This window comes from Octopus sinensis, linkage group LG27 (assembly GCF_006345805.1).
Source record: "Octopus sinensis linkage group LG27, ASM634580v1, whole genome shotgun sequence".
NCBI lineage: Eukaryota > Metazoa > Mollusca > Cephalopoda > Octopoda > Octopodidae > Octopus > Octopus sinensis.
In genome coordinates, this window is record NC_043023.1 from 20,950,011 (window position 1) to 20,967,510 (window position 17,500).

Consider the following 17,500-nt stretch of genomic DNA (forward strand, 5'->3'; position numbering starts at 1 on the left):
TAGAATAGGTATTGTTTTGAGGGGACTAAAATAATTTGGGATTGATGCCTCATTCAGAGATTATCTGTAAAAATTGAACGTTCTTTGCTGGGCAGTTGCAATAGACAACTCTTATATTATTGCTAATGTTTTTCCTGTAATTTCTTATTGTTCTATCTTCAACAGGTATTTTCTTGGGAGTTAAAAGTGTCAAACTGGGACACATCCGGCATGACTTTTCTGGTAATGTTCAAGAGCAGAGCTTCCAGATGCTGCTCTACTGGTCAACATATTGTGATCCGCAGGAATTTACGGTGGATACATTGAGGGCTGCTCTTGAGGATGCTGAGTCCTTCGCTGCACTAAAATGTCTATCATTACAAGAAAAGTGAATCGTGAAAATGTTGTTTAGTCCCAGATCAGCCTTCACCAAGTAATGATCTATGATCGAAAGTCTCCCAGTGATCAAACGTAAAAAGCTACAGTAACACCCCCGCTTTGTGGTTAGCCATACTGAGATGGCTTTTATACTTTACATCTCTAAAAATGCTTATATAGTTATTTCCCTTACAAACCCGAGCAACGCCGGGCGATACGGCTAGTATACTATAAGTTAAAACATCAGGTATCATTAAAATGAAAATGTGACCGGTTTGAGAAAATCGGACTTCAGATTCGTAATCAGCATCGAAAATTAACCCAGAAAAGTCAATCAGCAACTCTGATGATTAAAAAAAATGTTTCATTTTGTTGATCAGTGTAATTAGAGAGAGATGCAATAGATTAGCTTTCAGAAACAGACTACGTACAAATTCTTTCCTCAGAACTCCTGAAGTTGTTATAGATTATGCCTAACAGAAAACGATCACAGCCACATCATCCAAACAGACCGGGTGAAACCGGGCTTAACTGCTAGTATATATATATATATATATATATATATATATTTGAGTAGTTGAATGAATTATCTTATTAGGGATAATTCGAAAGATAACCGATACCTGGGTAGCAAATTCACATCAGAAAGAACACGGTTGAAGTTACGTCCCTAGGGCATAGACTAAATCCTGTCTTTATTGCTAATGTAGAAAACTCAGAACCACATCGTCCCACTTGTCCTACCTTAAGATGATGAAGTGTGAATTTTGGTAAATTCAGTTATTATTTCTAGCAGATCTGTCAACCTAATAGAGACCACTTTACTGGTTTGGCTCCGTTATTAGTAATTAACTTTTAAAATAAAGATAAACTTTGAAATGTTCATCTGTTGTTGGTGTTGTTGTATATCTAATCACCTCCTTAAACACTTCCATTGTTATAAAAACAAGAGAATGTCTGGTATATATATATATATATATATAAATAAGCAACAAGAATAACTTCGGTAATTTGGTACAATCGTTTCGCACTACATCATTTTATTAAATGATACATTATTATGTATTAATGGAAAACCTCTATTAATGGCTGATGAGTGCTCAACATTTTAAAACTGTTGTAATACTTACAATGTTTAATAAAATGTTGTAGTGCGAAACGATCGTACCAAATTACCGAAGTTATTCTTGTTGCTTATTTTGATTATAATCACCCCATGGATTTATATGGATAACACCATACAAAATTCTAGTGCATCTAACTTGAGTACCATATTCATTTGAATCTAAATTTTGCTGAACTTATATATATATATATATATATATATATATACACACACACATACACACCACACACACACCACACACACACCACACACACACCACACACACCACACACACACATATATATATAGATATATATATATATATATAAACTTAGATAAACTTAGATATGTTTCGACCAAAGATTGATCCAGGCCATGTCTAACTTAATAGCACCACCTGATAGGATTATTTGAATCCTGTTTAAGTCAAGTTTTGTTTATGGTCCATTCAAGTAGTGAGTTTTTGTTGGGTGAGTTGTATCCAATCATGGGTGGCTTATCTGGTATTCCTTGAAGGAATCTATCCAGACTCCGTTTAGAGTTGATCGGATCCTTTTCCTCTTTGATCTCTTTCGGGACAATGTTAAATAGGGCAGGGCCTGTTGAGGAAAAGAAATTATGTTGCAGTGTACATGTATGCTGTGATCTTGAATTGGGCAGGGGACGTATGGCCTGTGGTCCCAATCTTGGATGAACCTTGAAGCTAATGTTCAGGTCGTTTGGGCAAAGTTGGCGGTATATTCTCCACATCGTACAAATGATGTACCGCTCACGGCGATGCTGGAGAGAGTAGAGTTTCAAGGCTTTAAGGCGGTCCCAATAATCGAGATCAGCCATGCCTTCAATTCGTTTAGTGAGTGCCCTCTGGGGTGATTCAATCCTCGAGATGTTTTGTTTTGTATGGGGAGACCACAGTGGGCAGCAGTATTCGAGGTGTGGCCGTACAAAGGAGGAGAAAAGTGGTATGATGACACCTTGTTCTCTGGACCGGAACCTTCTTAAGATCCAGGAACTCACCTTACGAGCTATATCGACCTTCTTGTTGATGTGTGCACTCCAACTGAGATCGTCATCAACAATTACACCCAGGTCTCTGATATTGTTAGAGGCTGTGAGCGGTTCCCCTATATATATAAATTGTACTATTTTATATAAAGATTGTTAACATTAACAATACTCAGAAACAGGCTAGAATCGAAGTGCTCAAATTGAGCTAAGTTCCAATTTATAATTTGAATGGAAGAAATACCAACGGAAAACTAGAGGAACATAACCTATTATCCAATAGAATATCTTTATATATAAAAGTGAAGTTGTGTGTCTGTCTCCTACGATTTAGATTCCTAACTACTCCCACATTTTGCAGTGCAGTTTAACCAAAACCGGGTATCTTATATCGAGCCCTTCTGGGTATTAGCGCGCGTCTACGATGAGTCTACGATTTTAAAAAACCCATAATTTTTTTCCATTTTAATGCATTTTTTCGCTATTATATAAGGGAAGTAACTCTCTAAAAATGTCTACGATGAGTCAACGATTTAAAAAAAAAATTTACCATCATTTTTTTTTCCGTTTTTAATGCACTTTTTTGCTATTTTTTGGCTATAACTCTCTAAAAATGATTATATAGTTATTTCCCTTACAAACCCGAGCAACGCCGGGCGATACTGCTAGTTCAATATATACGTGTACTTTCTTCGACATTAATAAATCAATATAAAGTTCGAGATAATATTAGTATTAAAAACATACGAGCATATAAAGATTTAATATTTAAAAACAGGCGCAGGAGTGGCTGTGTGGTAAGTAGCTTGCCTACCAACCACATGGTTCTGGGTTCAGTCCCACTGCGTGGCATCTTAGGCAAGTGTTTTCTGCTATAGCCTCGGGCCGAACAATGCCTTGTGAGTGGATTTGGTAGACGGAAACTGAAAGAAGCCCGTCGTATATATATGTATATGTATGTGTGTTTGTGTGTCTGTGTTTGTCCCCCTAGCATTGTTTGACAACCGATGCTGGTGTGTTTACGTCCCCGTAACTTAGCGGTTCGGCAAAAGTGACCGATAGAATAATTACTGGGCTTACAAAAAGAATAAGTCCCGGGGTCGATTTTCTCGATTAAAGGCGGTGCTCCAGCATGGCCGCAGTCAAATGACTGAAACAGGTAAAAGAGTTAAAGAGTAATGCAAATATTTAAAAATATATAAACGCAAAATAGATATAAAAAACGTCGATATGATGTAAGATAAAAACTCGTAGGTATTTAAAAATACTCATAAATATATATAAATACTTAAGCAAAATAGAAAACATGAATACAATATAAGACATATTAAATTATTAATTCACACGATAAGATACAAGGGAATCAAAATTCACAAGTTACAACACGGCGTCCATTGAAATATGATATTTATGTCATATTTTAACGGCCCGTCGATAAAACATTTGATCAATTGAACATTATCTTCGTATATTAGTATGTCCTTTTAATGTTTTATAATTTGAAACTTTATATGTATATATATATATATATATATATATATATATATATATATATATATATATATATATATATATATATATTATATATATATATATATATATATATATATATAATATATATATATATATAATATATATATATATATATATATATATATATATATGTGTGAAGGCGCATGGCTCAGTGGTTAGAGCGTCGAGCTTACGATCGTGAGGTTGTGAGCTCGAATCCCGGACCGGGCTGCGTGTTGTGTTCTTGAGCAAGACACTATATTTCACGTTGCTCCAGTTCACTCAGCTGTAGAAATGAGTTGCGACGTCACAGGTGCCAAGCTGTATCGACCTTCGTCTTTCCCTTGGATAACACTGGTGGCGTGGAGAGGGGAGGCCGGTATGCATGGGCGACTACTGGTCTTCCATAAAACAACCTTGCCCAGACTTGTGCCTCAGAGAGTAACTCTCTAGGTGCAAACCCATGGCCACTCATGACCGAAGGGGGTCTTTACCCTTTATATATATATATATATATGTATATATGTATATATGTATATATATATGTATATATATATAACGGGAAGCTTTATGAAAATAGACAAAAGACGAAGGCAGGTTTACGGAAATAAACAAAAGACGAAGGCAGGTGGAATACAAACAAACAATTGTATTAGTATGGCGCTCAGGAAATATAAATAAAACAAGTCTTTAACGTTTCGAGCCTCAGAAAGAAGGAGAGAAAAAAATATGCGTGCAGAGGCTAGCGAATCAACATGGCGATCTGATTTCGGCCAGAAGTCAAAGATCAAACGTGAGACGCAAGAGCGAAATTAGGGGAGATAATAGGGTTAAATGACCTCGCTCCAACATAAGAGTGTGTGTGTGTGTGTGTATGAGAAGAGTGTGTGTGTATGAGAGAGTATTAGTGCGTATGAGAGGTCTGGACGTGTGTATGTATATATGATGTGATGTGTAAAGTCGTATGAGGTAAGAGGGGGGAGGTAAGGGGGGAGAGAGGGGAGGGGAGGTAAGGGGGGAGAGAGGGGAGGGGAGGGAAGAGGGGGAGGTAATGCCTGTATGCATGTATGCATGTATGTATATATGTATGTATACATATATAAATTTTGTTTCGGTCACAAGTTTTCTTCTTTTGCTGTATTTGTCCGCTATTTTACCCAGAAATTATTTGTTGAAACAACTAATTAAATTTTAAAATTAAATTTTAAAAAGTCATACAATGAATTCATATCTTTATTTTAAAACTCATAAGATTCCATAACTATTTTTCTTTTATTATTTTGAAACAAAGGATCTTTTTTCTCCTCATCACTTTTCTTCAAACGTTACTTTTAAAGTTACATCTTTGATAAAATCCTCGACTTTTGATTTTAATATTATGAAATATCTACCTTTCTTTGGACTCTCCATTAAAATTTTCTGGATTGTCCCGGGCTTGTTCGATCGCCATTTCGTCAAATGCTCATTGCAGCGGAGTTTCTTGTAGCAGACAAACAGATCTGCTTCTCCCATACCGCCAAACGTAGTAATTTTCACATTCTTCAATTCTGACTTTATCTTCAGTTTAAACATGATTTCTTCCTCAGGGATCGCACTTAGGTCCTCGATTTTTGAGTTCTGGTGCACTGTTCGGATGTACGAAGACAGATCACACACTTTTATACCAACTTTTTTAAAAACTCTCTCTACCGGTTTAGTATCATAGCCAAAATCGTAAGCGGACTTCATGAAGTCGCAAGCGGCCTCAACGAAAGTAGTTGTCGGATGCCAGTAGAAACGATTAGAATGAGCCGCAGCCTTTAAAACCCTTTTCGTATTCCATCCTCTCCTTCTGGCTAACAGACAGTAAAACCTGTTGAATACCCCACTGACGTAGTGTACGTCCATAAGATCATAATAGTCGCTAGCATGTATGATCGACATCCCATCGGTTGATTGGTTACACACGTTGCGAAGTGGAACCGTAGACACGTCCTCTCCAATTTCCCACTCGTTAGTCTCCCCTCTGTTTAAAAACTTCTCGGCTGCCTCTCCAGCCAGGTCACTGAACGATTCGTCGATGCCACCCGACTGCCCCTCGTATATCAAGCCCGAATGTTCCTCCGTGAAGCAGTGGGTTATTTCGTGTGCAATGATATCAAGACTTACTAGCGGCCGATACTCCTTGTCGCCGTCACCGAACGAGAAGTTTCTTCCGTTGTAAAAAGCATTCACTATGTTTTGGCCAAAGTGTACGCGGAGGGCCATTGGCAGCTTTTTCACCGGGGGTATCTTCACCCATTCTTTGTACATATTGTAGACGACATTGCCATAGAAAATAGCATCGTTTATCGGAGAATAAGCTCCGTTCACTTCATCCTTCGCAGTAGTGTTGCATTTTAAATTATAAATACTTTCTGCTTCATTAGGCAGGAACTCCTCCCCCTTTAGATTCACCACTGTGACGAACTCGTTGCCGAAATAACAATCATCGCCCTCACGTGTCACTTCCAAATATGGTAGTTCTTCTCCGTATCTCAATTTACCTATCAAATTGTTACCCCCGACACCTTTCATTTTGTATTTGTTTTTTGCGGTTTCCAGTGTGTTCCATTTTTTAACAAGCATTCCATTATTCGCATCGATTAGCATGCAAAATCGATAATTTTTTCCATTAGATACGGCATAATATTGAATTCGATAAACCAAGATGGCTACGTTGTCCTTCACGAAGATCATCAACTGGAGTTTATCGTAGTCTATGCGGGCCCCTTCCATCGAAAATTTTCCGTAGTTGGCAGCTAATAGCATCACTTCCGGCTCGTTCAAAGCTGGTACTGTAGAGTTGATGTCATCGTCAAGGTTCTGAGCCAGTCTTCCGGTCACCTGACCAGTGTACACATCGGTATTGGCGTCCGTCTCCACAGTGAGGCTGGCATCGAATACCGGAAGCCCTCTATAAGTCTCCCCGTACTTTTTGATGATGGTTCCTTGCTCACTCGGTGCCGAGTCCATCAGCGTGACGTCCTCGTCTTCGGTCAGACCGAATAGGTCACGTGTGGTGATCATGTGACTTGGTTGTCGCTTCATTGTCTCGCTCAAGGTATCCACATTGGACAGGAACACATTCCTGGCCTGTCGCCATTTTGCTGACGTCACAACGTGGCTCTCCAGGAACGCTAGAAAGATAATAATAATAATGATAATAATAATAAAAATAATAATAATAATAATGATAATAATAATAATGATGATGATAATAATAATAATAATGATAATAATAATGATGATGATAATAATAATAATAATAATGATAATAATAATGATAATAATAATAATAAAAATAATAATAACCATAATAATAATAATAATAATAATAATAACCATAATAATAATAATAACGATAATAATAATAATAATAATAATAATAATAATAATAACGATAATAATAATAATAACAATAATAATAATAATAATAATAATAAGATAATAATAACAATAATAATAGGCGATAATAATAATAAGAATAATAATAATAATAATAATAATAATAATAATAATAATAACGATAATAATAATAATATAAAATAATAATAATAATAATAATAATATAAAGATAATAATAATAATAATAATAATAATATAATAATAATGATAATAATAATAAAATATAATAATAATAATAAATAATAATAATAATAATAATAATAATAAAATAAAATTACTAACTTCTGGCTGAATGCCTTCCCAGAGAGCCATGAACTGCTAACAGAACTGTACAATGATGTTTTGCAACACCCTAGTAGGATGCCTCCTTGGCTAGTTAATGGGTTAACATTCCTGCTTCCAAAAAGTGAAGAAACAAATGAACCAAAAAACTATAGACCCATAACCTGCTTAACAACTATGTACAAAACACTAACATCTGTCCTGACGGAATATACCGATAGTTTTTTAACAGACAGCAGCATATTACCTAATGAACAGAAAGGATGTAAACGTGGATCCTACGGCTGTAAAGACCAACTACTCATCAATAAGATGATCTTAGAAGATTGTCACAAACGACACAAAAACTTATCAATAGCCTGGATAAACTATAAAAAGGCTTTTGATAGCCTACCACATAGCTGGATTAGGAAATGCCTGGAAATGTATAAGATAGCACCTACTCTGCGAAACTTCTTGACTGTAAGTATGAGATCATGGAGAACCACACTAACTCTGAACAGTGACAATGAATCCCTAAATGCTGGTGATGTAAAAATTTCGTGTGGCATTTTCCAGGGTGACTCACTGTCACCACTCCTCTTTTGTTTATCCTTAATACCTCTCTCAAAGCTGCTCAATGACGCGCAGTACGGGTATAAAATGTTTGATAAAAATATAAATCATCTCATTTACATGGATGATTTAAAGCTTTTTGCAAAAAATGACCAACAACTCAAGGGCTTACTAGCGATAGTCAAACAATTCAGTGACGACATCAGAATGCAATTCGGCCTCGATAAATGTGCAAAGGCTACCTTTATCAAAGGAAAAATGACAGTAACATCTAACGTTAACCTTGACCAGCAGAATGTCATAAAAGAACTAGACCCAGCGGAGAGCTACAAGTACCTAGGGGTAATTGAAGGGAACGGAATAAGGCATTCAGAGATGAAGGAAAGGATCAGGAGAGAATGCTATCGAAGAGTGAGAGCAATACTCAAGACAGAGCTGAATGCAAGAAACAGGATCGAAGCGATCAATGCATTAGCCATACCAGTCGTGACTTAAGTTTCAATATTGTTAACTGGTCAATTACTGAAATATGTCAGCTCGACAGAAAAATAAGGAAACTGATGACAATGCATAGAATGCACCACCCTAAGGCAGATACAGAACGACTCTATCTGCCAAGAAAAGAGGGAGGCCGTGGTCTTTTGCAACTGGCAATAACAATGAAGATTGCTACCTGAAAAACTCTGAGGACTGGATGTTAAAACTTGTCTCAAAACATGAAAACAAGAAAGCATCATACTCAGTCACAAAACAGGCAAAGGAATATCTAAGTGAATTCCGAATACAACCAATTTCGGAATTAGAGATAGATATACAAGAAACAAGCACAGAAAAAGCTAGGCGCATGAAAACCCGTGCCAAAACTGCGGCCTTAGATATTCTGAATAATAAATGGCAAGAAAAACCTCTCTATGGCAAATACCCAAAGAGAGCGAATAATGCAGATATCGACAAAGCCCTGACCCATCAATGGCTAATGGCCTCTGGCTTAAAATCTGAAACAGAGGGGTTTATCATAGCAGCTCAAGATCAATGCCTACCATCAAGAAACTACCAGGCCAACATATTAAAGAACGGCACTAGCCCAACATGTCGTGTATGCTGACAACAAAATGAAACCATTGACCAGGTTGTCTCCAAATGCAGTCTTCTAGCGCCTACAGAGTACCTCAGTAGGCATGATAGAGCTGCACAATATATTCACTGGGTAATTTGCAAAAATCTGGATTTGCCCCATGAAAAAAACTGGTGGGAACACAATCCACATCCTGTGCTTGAAAATGACCACATCTCACTCCTCTGGAACTTCACCATTCAAACTGACAGGAAGATAGATGTAAATAGGCCAGACATTATATTGAAAGACTTCAGACAAAGAACATGCCTCCTCATTGATATGACTGTCCCAATCGATATAAACGTATCTGTCAGGACCTACCAAAAACTGAGCAAATATAAAGATCTTGAAATAGAAATCAGCAAAATGTGGAAGCTGAAGACTAAAACAATACCTGTTGTCATAGGTGCCCTGGGAATGATAGCGAAAGGGACTGATAGCTACCTAACTCAGATACCAGGAAACCCCAAAATGGCAGAAATTCAAAAGATAGTGCTCATGGGAACTGCTCATATCCTACGCAAAATACTCTCTATGTAACCCCAAAGTTTAAAACAAACTTTTTTTTTATTATGATTTTTTTTAATTATTTTTTTTTAAATTTTATTTTTTATTTTTATGTATTAGACATTCACTAGTACAACACCAAAAAAAGAAAAAAAACCCCAAATATATGGCACAGAACTTCCAACCTGTTGTCTCTTGAGGTCTCTGGGTGAGGCTTGGAGCCAACTTGTACAGACATAAAGCAAAAGTCAAACATAGAATAATAATAATAATAATAATAATAATAATAATAATAATAATAATAATAACAATAATAATAATAATAATAATAATAATAATAACAATAATAATAATAATAATAATAATAATAATAATAATAGGCGATAATAATAAAAATAATAATAACGATAATAATAATAATAATAATAATAATAATAATAATAATAATAATAATAATAATAATAGCAATAATAATAGGCGATAAAAATAATAATAATAAATAATAATAATAATAATAATAATAATAATAATAATAATATAATAATAGGCGATAATAATAAATAATAATAACGATAATAATAATATAATAATAATAATAATAATAATAATAATAATAATAATAATAATAATAATAATAATAGCAATAATAATAGGCGATAAAAATAATAATAATAATAATAATAATAATAATAATAATAATAATAATAATAATAATAATAATAATAATAATATGATGCATGTGCCTGGTGTACGTTTATCAGACGGGTAGTCATGGTGGGTATATTGGGCTTCGTATATTTTACCCCAGTGTCACTTTGATGGCATGAACTGCTCTCTCACACAATAATAATAGGCGCAGGAGTGGCTGTGTGGTAAGTAGGTTGCTACCCAACCACATGGTTCCGGGTTCTGTCCCATTGCGTGGCATCTTGGGCAAGTGTCTTCTGCTATAGCCCCGGGCCGACCAATGCCTTGTGAGTGGATTTGGTAGACGGAAACTGAAAGAAGCCTGTCGTATATATGTATATATGTATATATATATATATGCATGTGTGTGTATGTGTTTGTGTGTCTGTGTTTGTCTCCCTAGCATTGCTTGACAACCGATGGTGGTATGTTTACGTCACCGTAACTTAGCGGTTCGGCAAAAGAGATCGATGGAATAAGTACTGGGCTTACAAAGAATAAGTCCCGAGGTCGATTTGCTCGACTAAAGGCGGTGCTCCAGCATGGCCGCAGTCAAATGACTGAAACAAGTAGAAGAGTAAAGAGAGAGTATGATAATAATAATAATAATAATAATAATAATAATAATAATAATAATAATAATAATAATAATAATAATAATAACAATAATAAAAGATGGGCTACAGCAAATATTCTGCTCAATACCACAGATTTGCTTGTCAGTTGTTTGACCGTAACCAGTTGAGCATGTCCCTTGGTGACTGACGATATGTGCATCTCTGATCACGAGCAGAAGTAGTGGGGGAGCATCATAGCCATGTGTTGAGAGGGATTCTTTGGGGTTTGAATAATTCACCTCTGGAAACATAGGTGTTTCGTTGAATATACTTAATCAACCCTTTTTCAGGGACCTTTTGAGCGGAATGAGTCACTCGATCTGAAGAAAATTCTAACTGGGCCCCACTTGCAAGATCATGTGCTGTTTATCTTGATATGAGATCACCATGTCGCGCACATATGGTTGTGATGCACGTGCCTGGTGTACCCTTATCAGACGGGTAGTCATGATGGGTATACTGGGCTTCGTATGTTTTACCCCAGTGTCACATTGATGGCATGCACCGCTCTCTCACTCAATAATAATAATGATAATAATAATAATAATAATAATAATAATAATAATAATATAATAATAATAATTAATTCTCGTTTATTGGCCACAAGGGCTAACAAAAATCAAATAAAACATGTAAGGACAAAATACAAGATGAAAGTTACAAAAAGGGTTTTGTCCGTTTGAAAGGTCCCGTGGTAAAAATGCAAGTTAACAACGAAAAATATAACAAATAAAACTCCCAATAGGGGGAGGCACTTCGAAAGGTTACTCGTGGAAAAACCCATAAAAACCGCGGAAGCCTGGTCAAAAAGGGGCTAGAGAGCCCTTTTCTCCTTTTATATTACCTTTTTTTGTTACAGGTGTAACCTCAGAATTGGTCCGTTCATACTGGCCATTCTTCCTATAATAATAATAAGGGTTAACTACAAACGTAAACAGAATGTATATGAAAAGAAAGAATGGTGATGCAGGGCGGGGAACAGTGTATAAGGAGTGAAAGGAGAACCCTTGCCGAGTATTTGATAAATAGGGACGAAGATCTGCTGCAATATACCGGGACCCATATTATAATTGATAATTGTAAATGCCATAGGAAGAACGATGGTGGTAATAATAATCATTGTGGTTATGGTGGTGACGCAATGTAAACACGTTATTTAGATACAGTGGAGGCGCAATGGCCCAGTGATTTAGGGCAGCGGACTCACGGTCATAGGATCGCGGTTTCGGTTCCCAGACCGGGCGTTGTGAGTGTTTATTGAGCGAAAACACCTAAAAGCTCTACGAGGCTCCGGCAGGGAATGGTGGTGATCCCTGCTGTACTCTTTCACCACAACTTTCTCTCACTCTTACTTCCTGTTTCTGTTGTACCTGTACTTCAAAGGGCCGGCCTTGTCACTCTCTGTGTCACGCTGAATATCCCCGACAACTACGTTAAGGGTACACGTGTCTGTGGAGTACTCAGCCACTTACACGTTAATTTCACGAGCAGGCTGTTCCGTTGATTCGGATCAACCGGAACCCTCATCGTCGAAACCGACGGAGTGCTTCCAAAAAATTTAGATACATGAAAGAGCGGCGAGCTGGCAGAAACGTTAGCACGTCGGGCGAAATGCGTAGCCGTATTTCGTCTGCCGTTACGTTCTGAGTTCAAATTCCGCCGAGGTCGACTTTCCCTTTCATCCTTTCGGGGTCGATAAATCAAGTACCAGTTATGCACTGGGGTCGATGTTATCGACTTAATCCGTTTGTCTGTCCTTGTTTGTCCCCTCAGTGTTTAGCGCCTTGTGGGTAGTAAAGAAATAGGTATTTTGTCTGCCGTTACGTTCTGAGTTCAAATTCCGCCGAGGTCGACTTTGCTTTTCATCCTTTCGGGGTCGATAAATTAAGTACCAATTACACACTTGGGTGGATATAATCGACATAATCCGTTTGTCTGTCCTTGTTTGTCCTCTCTGTATTTAGCCCCTTGTGGGTAGTAAAGAAATAGGTATTTCGTCTGTCGTTACGTTCTGAGTTCAAATTCCGCCGAGGTCGACTTTGCTTTTCATCCTTTCGGGGTCGATAAATTAAGTACCAATTACACACTTGGGTGGATATAATCAACATAATCCGTTTGTCTGTCCTTGTTTGTCCTCTCTGTATTTAGCCCCTTGTGGGTAGTAAAGAAATAGGTATTTCGTCTGTTTTTACGTTCTGAGTTGAAATTCCGCCGAGGTCGACTTTGCCTTTAATCCTTTCAGGGTCGATAAATTAAGTACCAGTTACGCACTGGGGTCGATGTAGTCAACTTAATCCGTTTGTCTGTCCTTGTTTGTCTTCTCTATGTTTAGCCCAATGTGGGTAGTAAAGAAATAGGTATTTCGTTTGTCTTTACGTTCTGAGTTCAAATTCCGTTGGTTGACTTTGCCTTTAATCCTTTCAGGGTCGATAAATTAAGTACCAGTTATATCTACGTGAATGATTGTATGAGCTCGCGTACGTGCGCCATACAACCCACACAGAGGCTTTCACATATCTGTATCTGTTAACGGTAATATTTAATACTTTTTACGCTCGATTTTGTGTCCGTTTCTTTCCGCATCTGATATTTGTTATTGAAATTCTATAAAAATGAAGCCCTTATCTTGCGGAACAGTACTTAAGAAGATACATTTTGTAACCACCTAAGGAGACACATCTACACGGACAAATGTACCTAAACTAGTAGTGCAGTATCTCACCAATGAGGGATCGATGCTAGATAAGTCCAAACAATAGTAGTAATTAATAAACATGCTCGCTTCTTCCATCTCCCGTTTCTCACATTAATCACACACACACACATACACACACAGATACACATACACATACACACACACACACACATTATGTTTGTCTGTATGTACCAGTGCGTATACTCTTTTACTCTTTTACTTGTTTCAGTCATTTGACTGCGGCCATGCTGGAGCACCGCCTTTAGTCGAGCAAATCCACCCCAAGTTAAGTAGCCCATCCTGCTCAAAAGGTCCCTGAATAAGGGTTGTTTAAGGATGTTCAACGAAACACCTATGTTTCCAGAGGTGAATTATTCAAACCCAAAAGAATCCCTTTCAACACATGGCTATGATGCTCCCCCACTACTTCCGCTTGTGATCAGAGATGCACATATCGCCTGCCACTAAGGGACATGCTCAACTGGTTACGGTCAAACAACTGACAAGCAAATCTGTGGTATGAGCAGAATATTTGCTGTAGCCCATCTTCTATTATTATTATTATTATTATTATTATTATTATTATTATTATTATTATTATTATTATTATTATTATCATACTCTCTCTTTACTCTTTTACTTGTTTCAGGCATTTGACTGCGGCCATGCTGGAGCACCGCCTTTAGTCGAGCAAATCCACCCCGGGACTTATTCTTTGTAAGCCCAGTACTTATTCTATCGATCTCTTTTGCCGAACCGCTAAGTGACGGGGACGTAAACACACCAGCATCGGTTGTCAAGCAATGCTAGGGGGACAAACACAGACACACAAACATATACACACACACTTATATATATATATACATATATACGACAGGCTTCTTTCAGTTTCCGTCTACCAAATCCACTCACAAGGCATTGGTCGGCCCGGGGCTATAGTAGAAGACACTTGCCCAAGATGCCACGCAGATGGGACTGAACCCGGAACCATGTGGTTGGTTAGCAAGCTACTTACCACACAGCCACTCCTCTAAATTAGAGATAGAAACCACTATTATGCAACTCAAACAGTGATAGACATAAACCAAAACATAAAAAACAAATGATATACATTTTTATAAAACATATAACTACATCTCAAAAAGTATAAAAATGAATAATCGATATATAATAAATAAAAAAAAAACTAAGTACGTTTCATGGCTACAATTAAATTCTAATCCCAATTAAATTTAAATTTAATTGAAATGAATTCAATTTAAAATTATAGTCATCAATCTTCAGGTTAACAATAATAGTTTAATAAATAAATAGATCTCAAAAAGTATAAAAATGAATAATCGATATATAATAAGTAAAAAAACCTAAGTACGTTTCATGGCTACAATTAAATTCTAATCCCAATTAAATTTAAATTTAATTGAAATGAATTCAATTTAAAATTATAGTCATCAATCTTCAGGTTAACAATAATAGTTTAATAAATAAATAGATCTCAAAAAGTATGAAAATGAATAATCGATATATAATAAGTAAAAAAAAAACTAAGTACGTTTCATGGCTACAATTAAATTCTAATCCCAATTAAATTTAAATTTAATTGAAATGAATTCAATTTAAAATTATAGTCATCAATCTTCAGGTTAACAATAATAGTTTAATAAATAAATAGATCTCAAAAAGTATGAAAATGAATAACCGATATATAATAAGTAAAAAAAAACTAAGTACGTTTCATGGCTACAATTAAATTCTAATCCCAATTAAATTTAAATTTAATTGAAATGAATTCAATTTAAAATTATAGTCATCAATCTTCAGGTTAACAATAATAGTTAAATAAAGAAGCAAATAGAGTTAAACAATATTTATTTAAAAATAAATAAGATAATAGTTTATTTTTATTATAGGAGAAACTCCATTAACTAAATTTGAAACTTAAAACATTAGAATTATTTCCTACAACACATTAATTATGTTAAATATTTAATATTTAAGCTAAAAAAGAAGAGTAAATAGATAGAAATATGTATTTATCTGTGAAGATATAATTTAGCTTAAAAAAACACATTAGTAAATTATAGAATATCTTTAACTCAGTTATATTCTAATATTTAATTACCAAATTATTTAACAAAGTAATCACTATTAATATTTTCAGATTTTAGTTCGCATAGGCGCAGGAGTGACTGTGTGGTAAGTAGCTTGCTAACCAACCCCACGGTTCCGGGTTCAGTCCCACTGTATGGCATCTTGGGGAAGTGTCTTTTGCTATAGCCCCGGGCCGACCAATGTCTTGTGAGTGGATTTGGTAGACGGAAACTGAAAGAAGCCTGTCGTATATATATATATATATATATGTATGTGTGTGTATGTGTTTGTGTGTCTGTGTCTGTGCTTGACAACCGATGCTGGTGTGTTTACGTCCCCGTCACTTAGCGGTTCGGCAAAAGAGACCGATAGAATAAGTACTGGGCTTACAAAGAATAAGTCCCGGAGTCGATTTGCTCGACTAAAGGCGGTGCTCCAGCTTGGCCGCAGTCAAATGAACCGACACGTAAAAGACAAATACAATAATTTGCATTTTAAAAAGTCACTCTTTCTCTTAGTCTTTCTCTCCCACATTGTCTCTCTCTCTCTCTCTCTCTCTCTCTCTGTATATTTATCTATCTATCTATCTATCTATCTTTTTTTTATGCGCCCTTTTCAAGCCTGGCCAGGCTCATGGGCCCGGTTTCCCGGTTTCTGCGGCATATGTGTTCTCCCCAGCTGGACGAGACGCCAGTCCATCTCTGCGTTACTCAAGAAACAGGAAGAGAGAGTGAGAGAGAGAGAGAGAGTCGTGGTGAAAGAGTACAGCAGGGGTCGCCACCACCCCTTGCAGGAGCATCGTGGAGCTTTAGGTGTTTTCGCTCAATAAATACACACAACGCCCGCTCTGGGAATCGAAACCGCGATCCTCCGACCACGATTCCGTTACCCTAAACACTGGGCCATTGCGCCTCCAATCTATCTATCTACGCATTTGAAAATATAGACACATACATAATTACATACAAGCGCGTGCACAAACGTATGCCTACACAGAGACACACATACAGTGGAAGCACTCCGTCGGTTACGACGACGAGGGTTCCGGTTGATCCGATCAACGGAACAGCCTGCTCGTGAAATTAACGTGTAAGTGGCTGAGCACTCCACAGACACGTGTACCCTTAACGTAGTTCTCGGGGGTATTCAGCGTGACACAGAGAGTGACAAGGCCGGCCCTTTGAAATACAGGTACAACAGAAACAGGAAGTAAGAGTGAGAGAAAGTTGTGGTGAAAGAGTACAGCAGGGATCACCACCATCCCCTGCCGGAGCCTCGTGGAGCTTTTAGGTGTTTTCGCTCAATAAACACTCACAACGCCCGGTCTGGGAATCGAAACCACGATCCTACGACCACGAGTCCGTTGCCCTAAACACTGGGCCATTGCGCCTCCAATCTATCTATCTACGTATTTGAAAATATAGACACATACATAATTACATACAAGAGCATGCACAAACTGATGCATACACAGAGACACACATAAGCGCTGGAGTGGCTGTGTGGTAAGTAGCTTGCTTACCAATCACATGGTTCCGGGTCCA

The 17,500-nt window shown here is 36.9% G+C and overlaps 2 protein-coding genes across 5 annotated transcripts in view; one reads left to right on the forward strand and one right to left on the reverse strand.

Annotated features, from left to right (window-relative positions):
* The window catches only part of LOC115225359 (E3 ubiquitin-protein ligase MIB2), a 64,710-nt gene extending 63,821 nt beyond the window's left edge, over positions 1–889 (forward strand). For all 4 annotated transcript variants that reach the window (XM_036514403.1, XM_036514402.1, XM_036514404.1 and 1 more), the window contains one exon: positions 166–889. In XM_036514403.1, coding sequence (XP_036370296.1) covers positions 166–371 — 206 coding nt within the window. In that variant the 3' untranslated portion in view covers positions 372–889. The remainder of the gene's footprint in view (positions 1–165) is intronic.
* A 4,309-nt stretch (positions 890–5,198) lies between these two features.
* LOC115225345 (elastase-like) overlaps positions 5,199–17,500 on the reverse strand; it is a 13,692-nt gene continuing 1,390 nt past the window's right edge. The window contains exon 2 of the mRNA XM_029796295.2: positions 5,199–7,137. Coding sequence (XP_029652155.1) covers positions 5,288–7,137 — 1,850 coding nt within the window. The 3' untranslated portion in view covers positions 5,199–5,287. The remainder of the gene's footprint in view (positions 7,138–17,500) is intronic.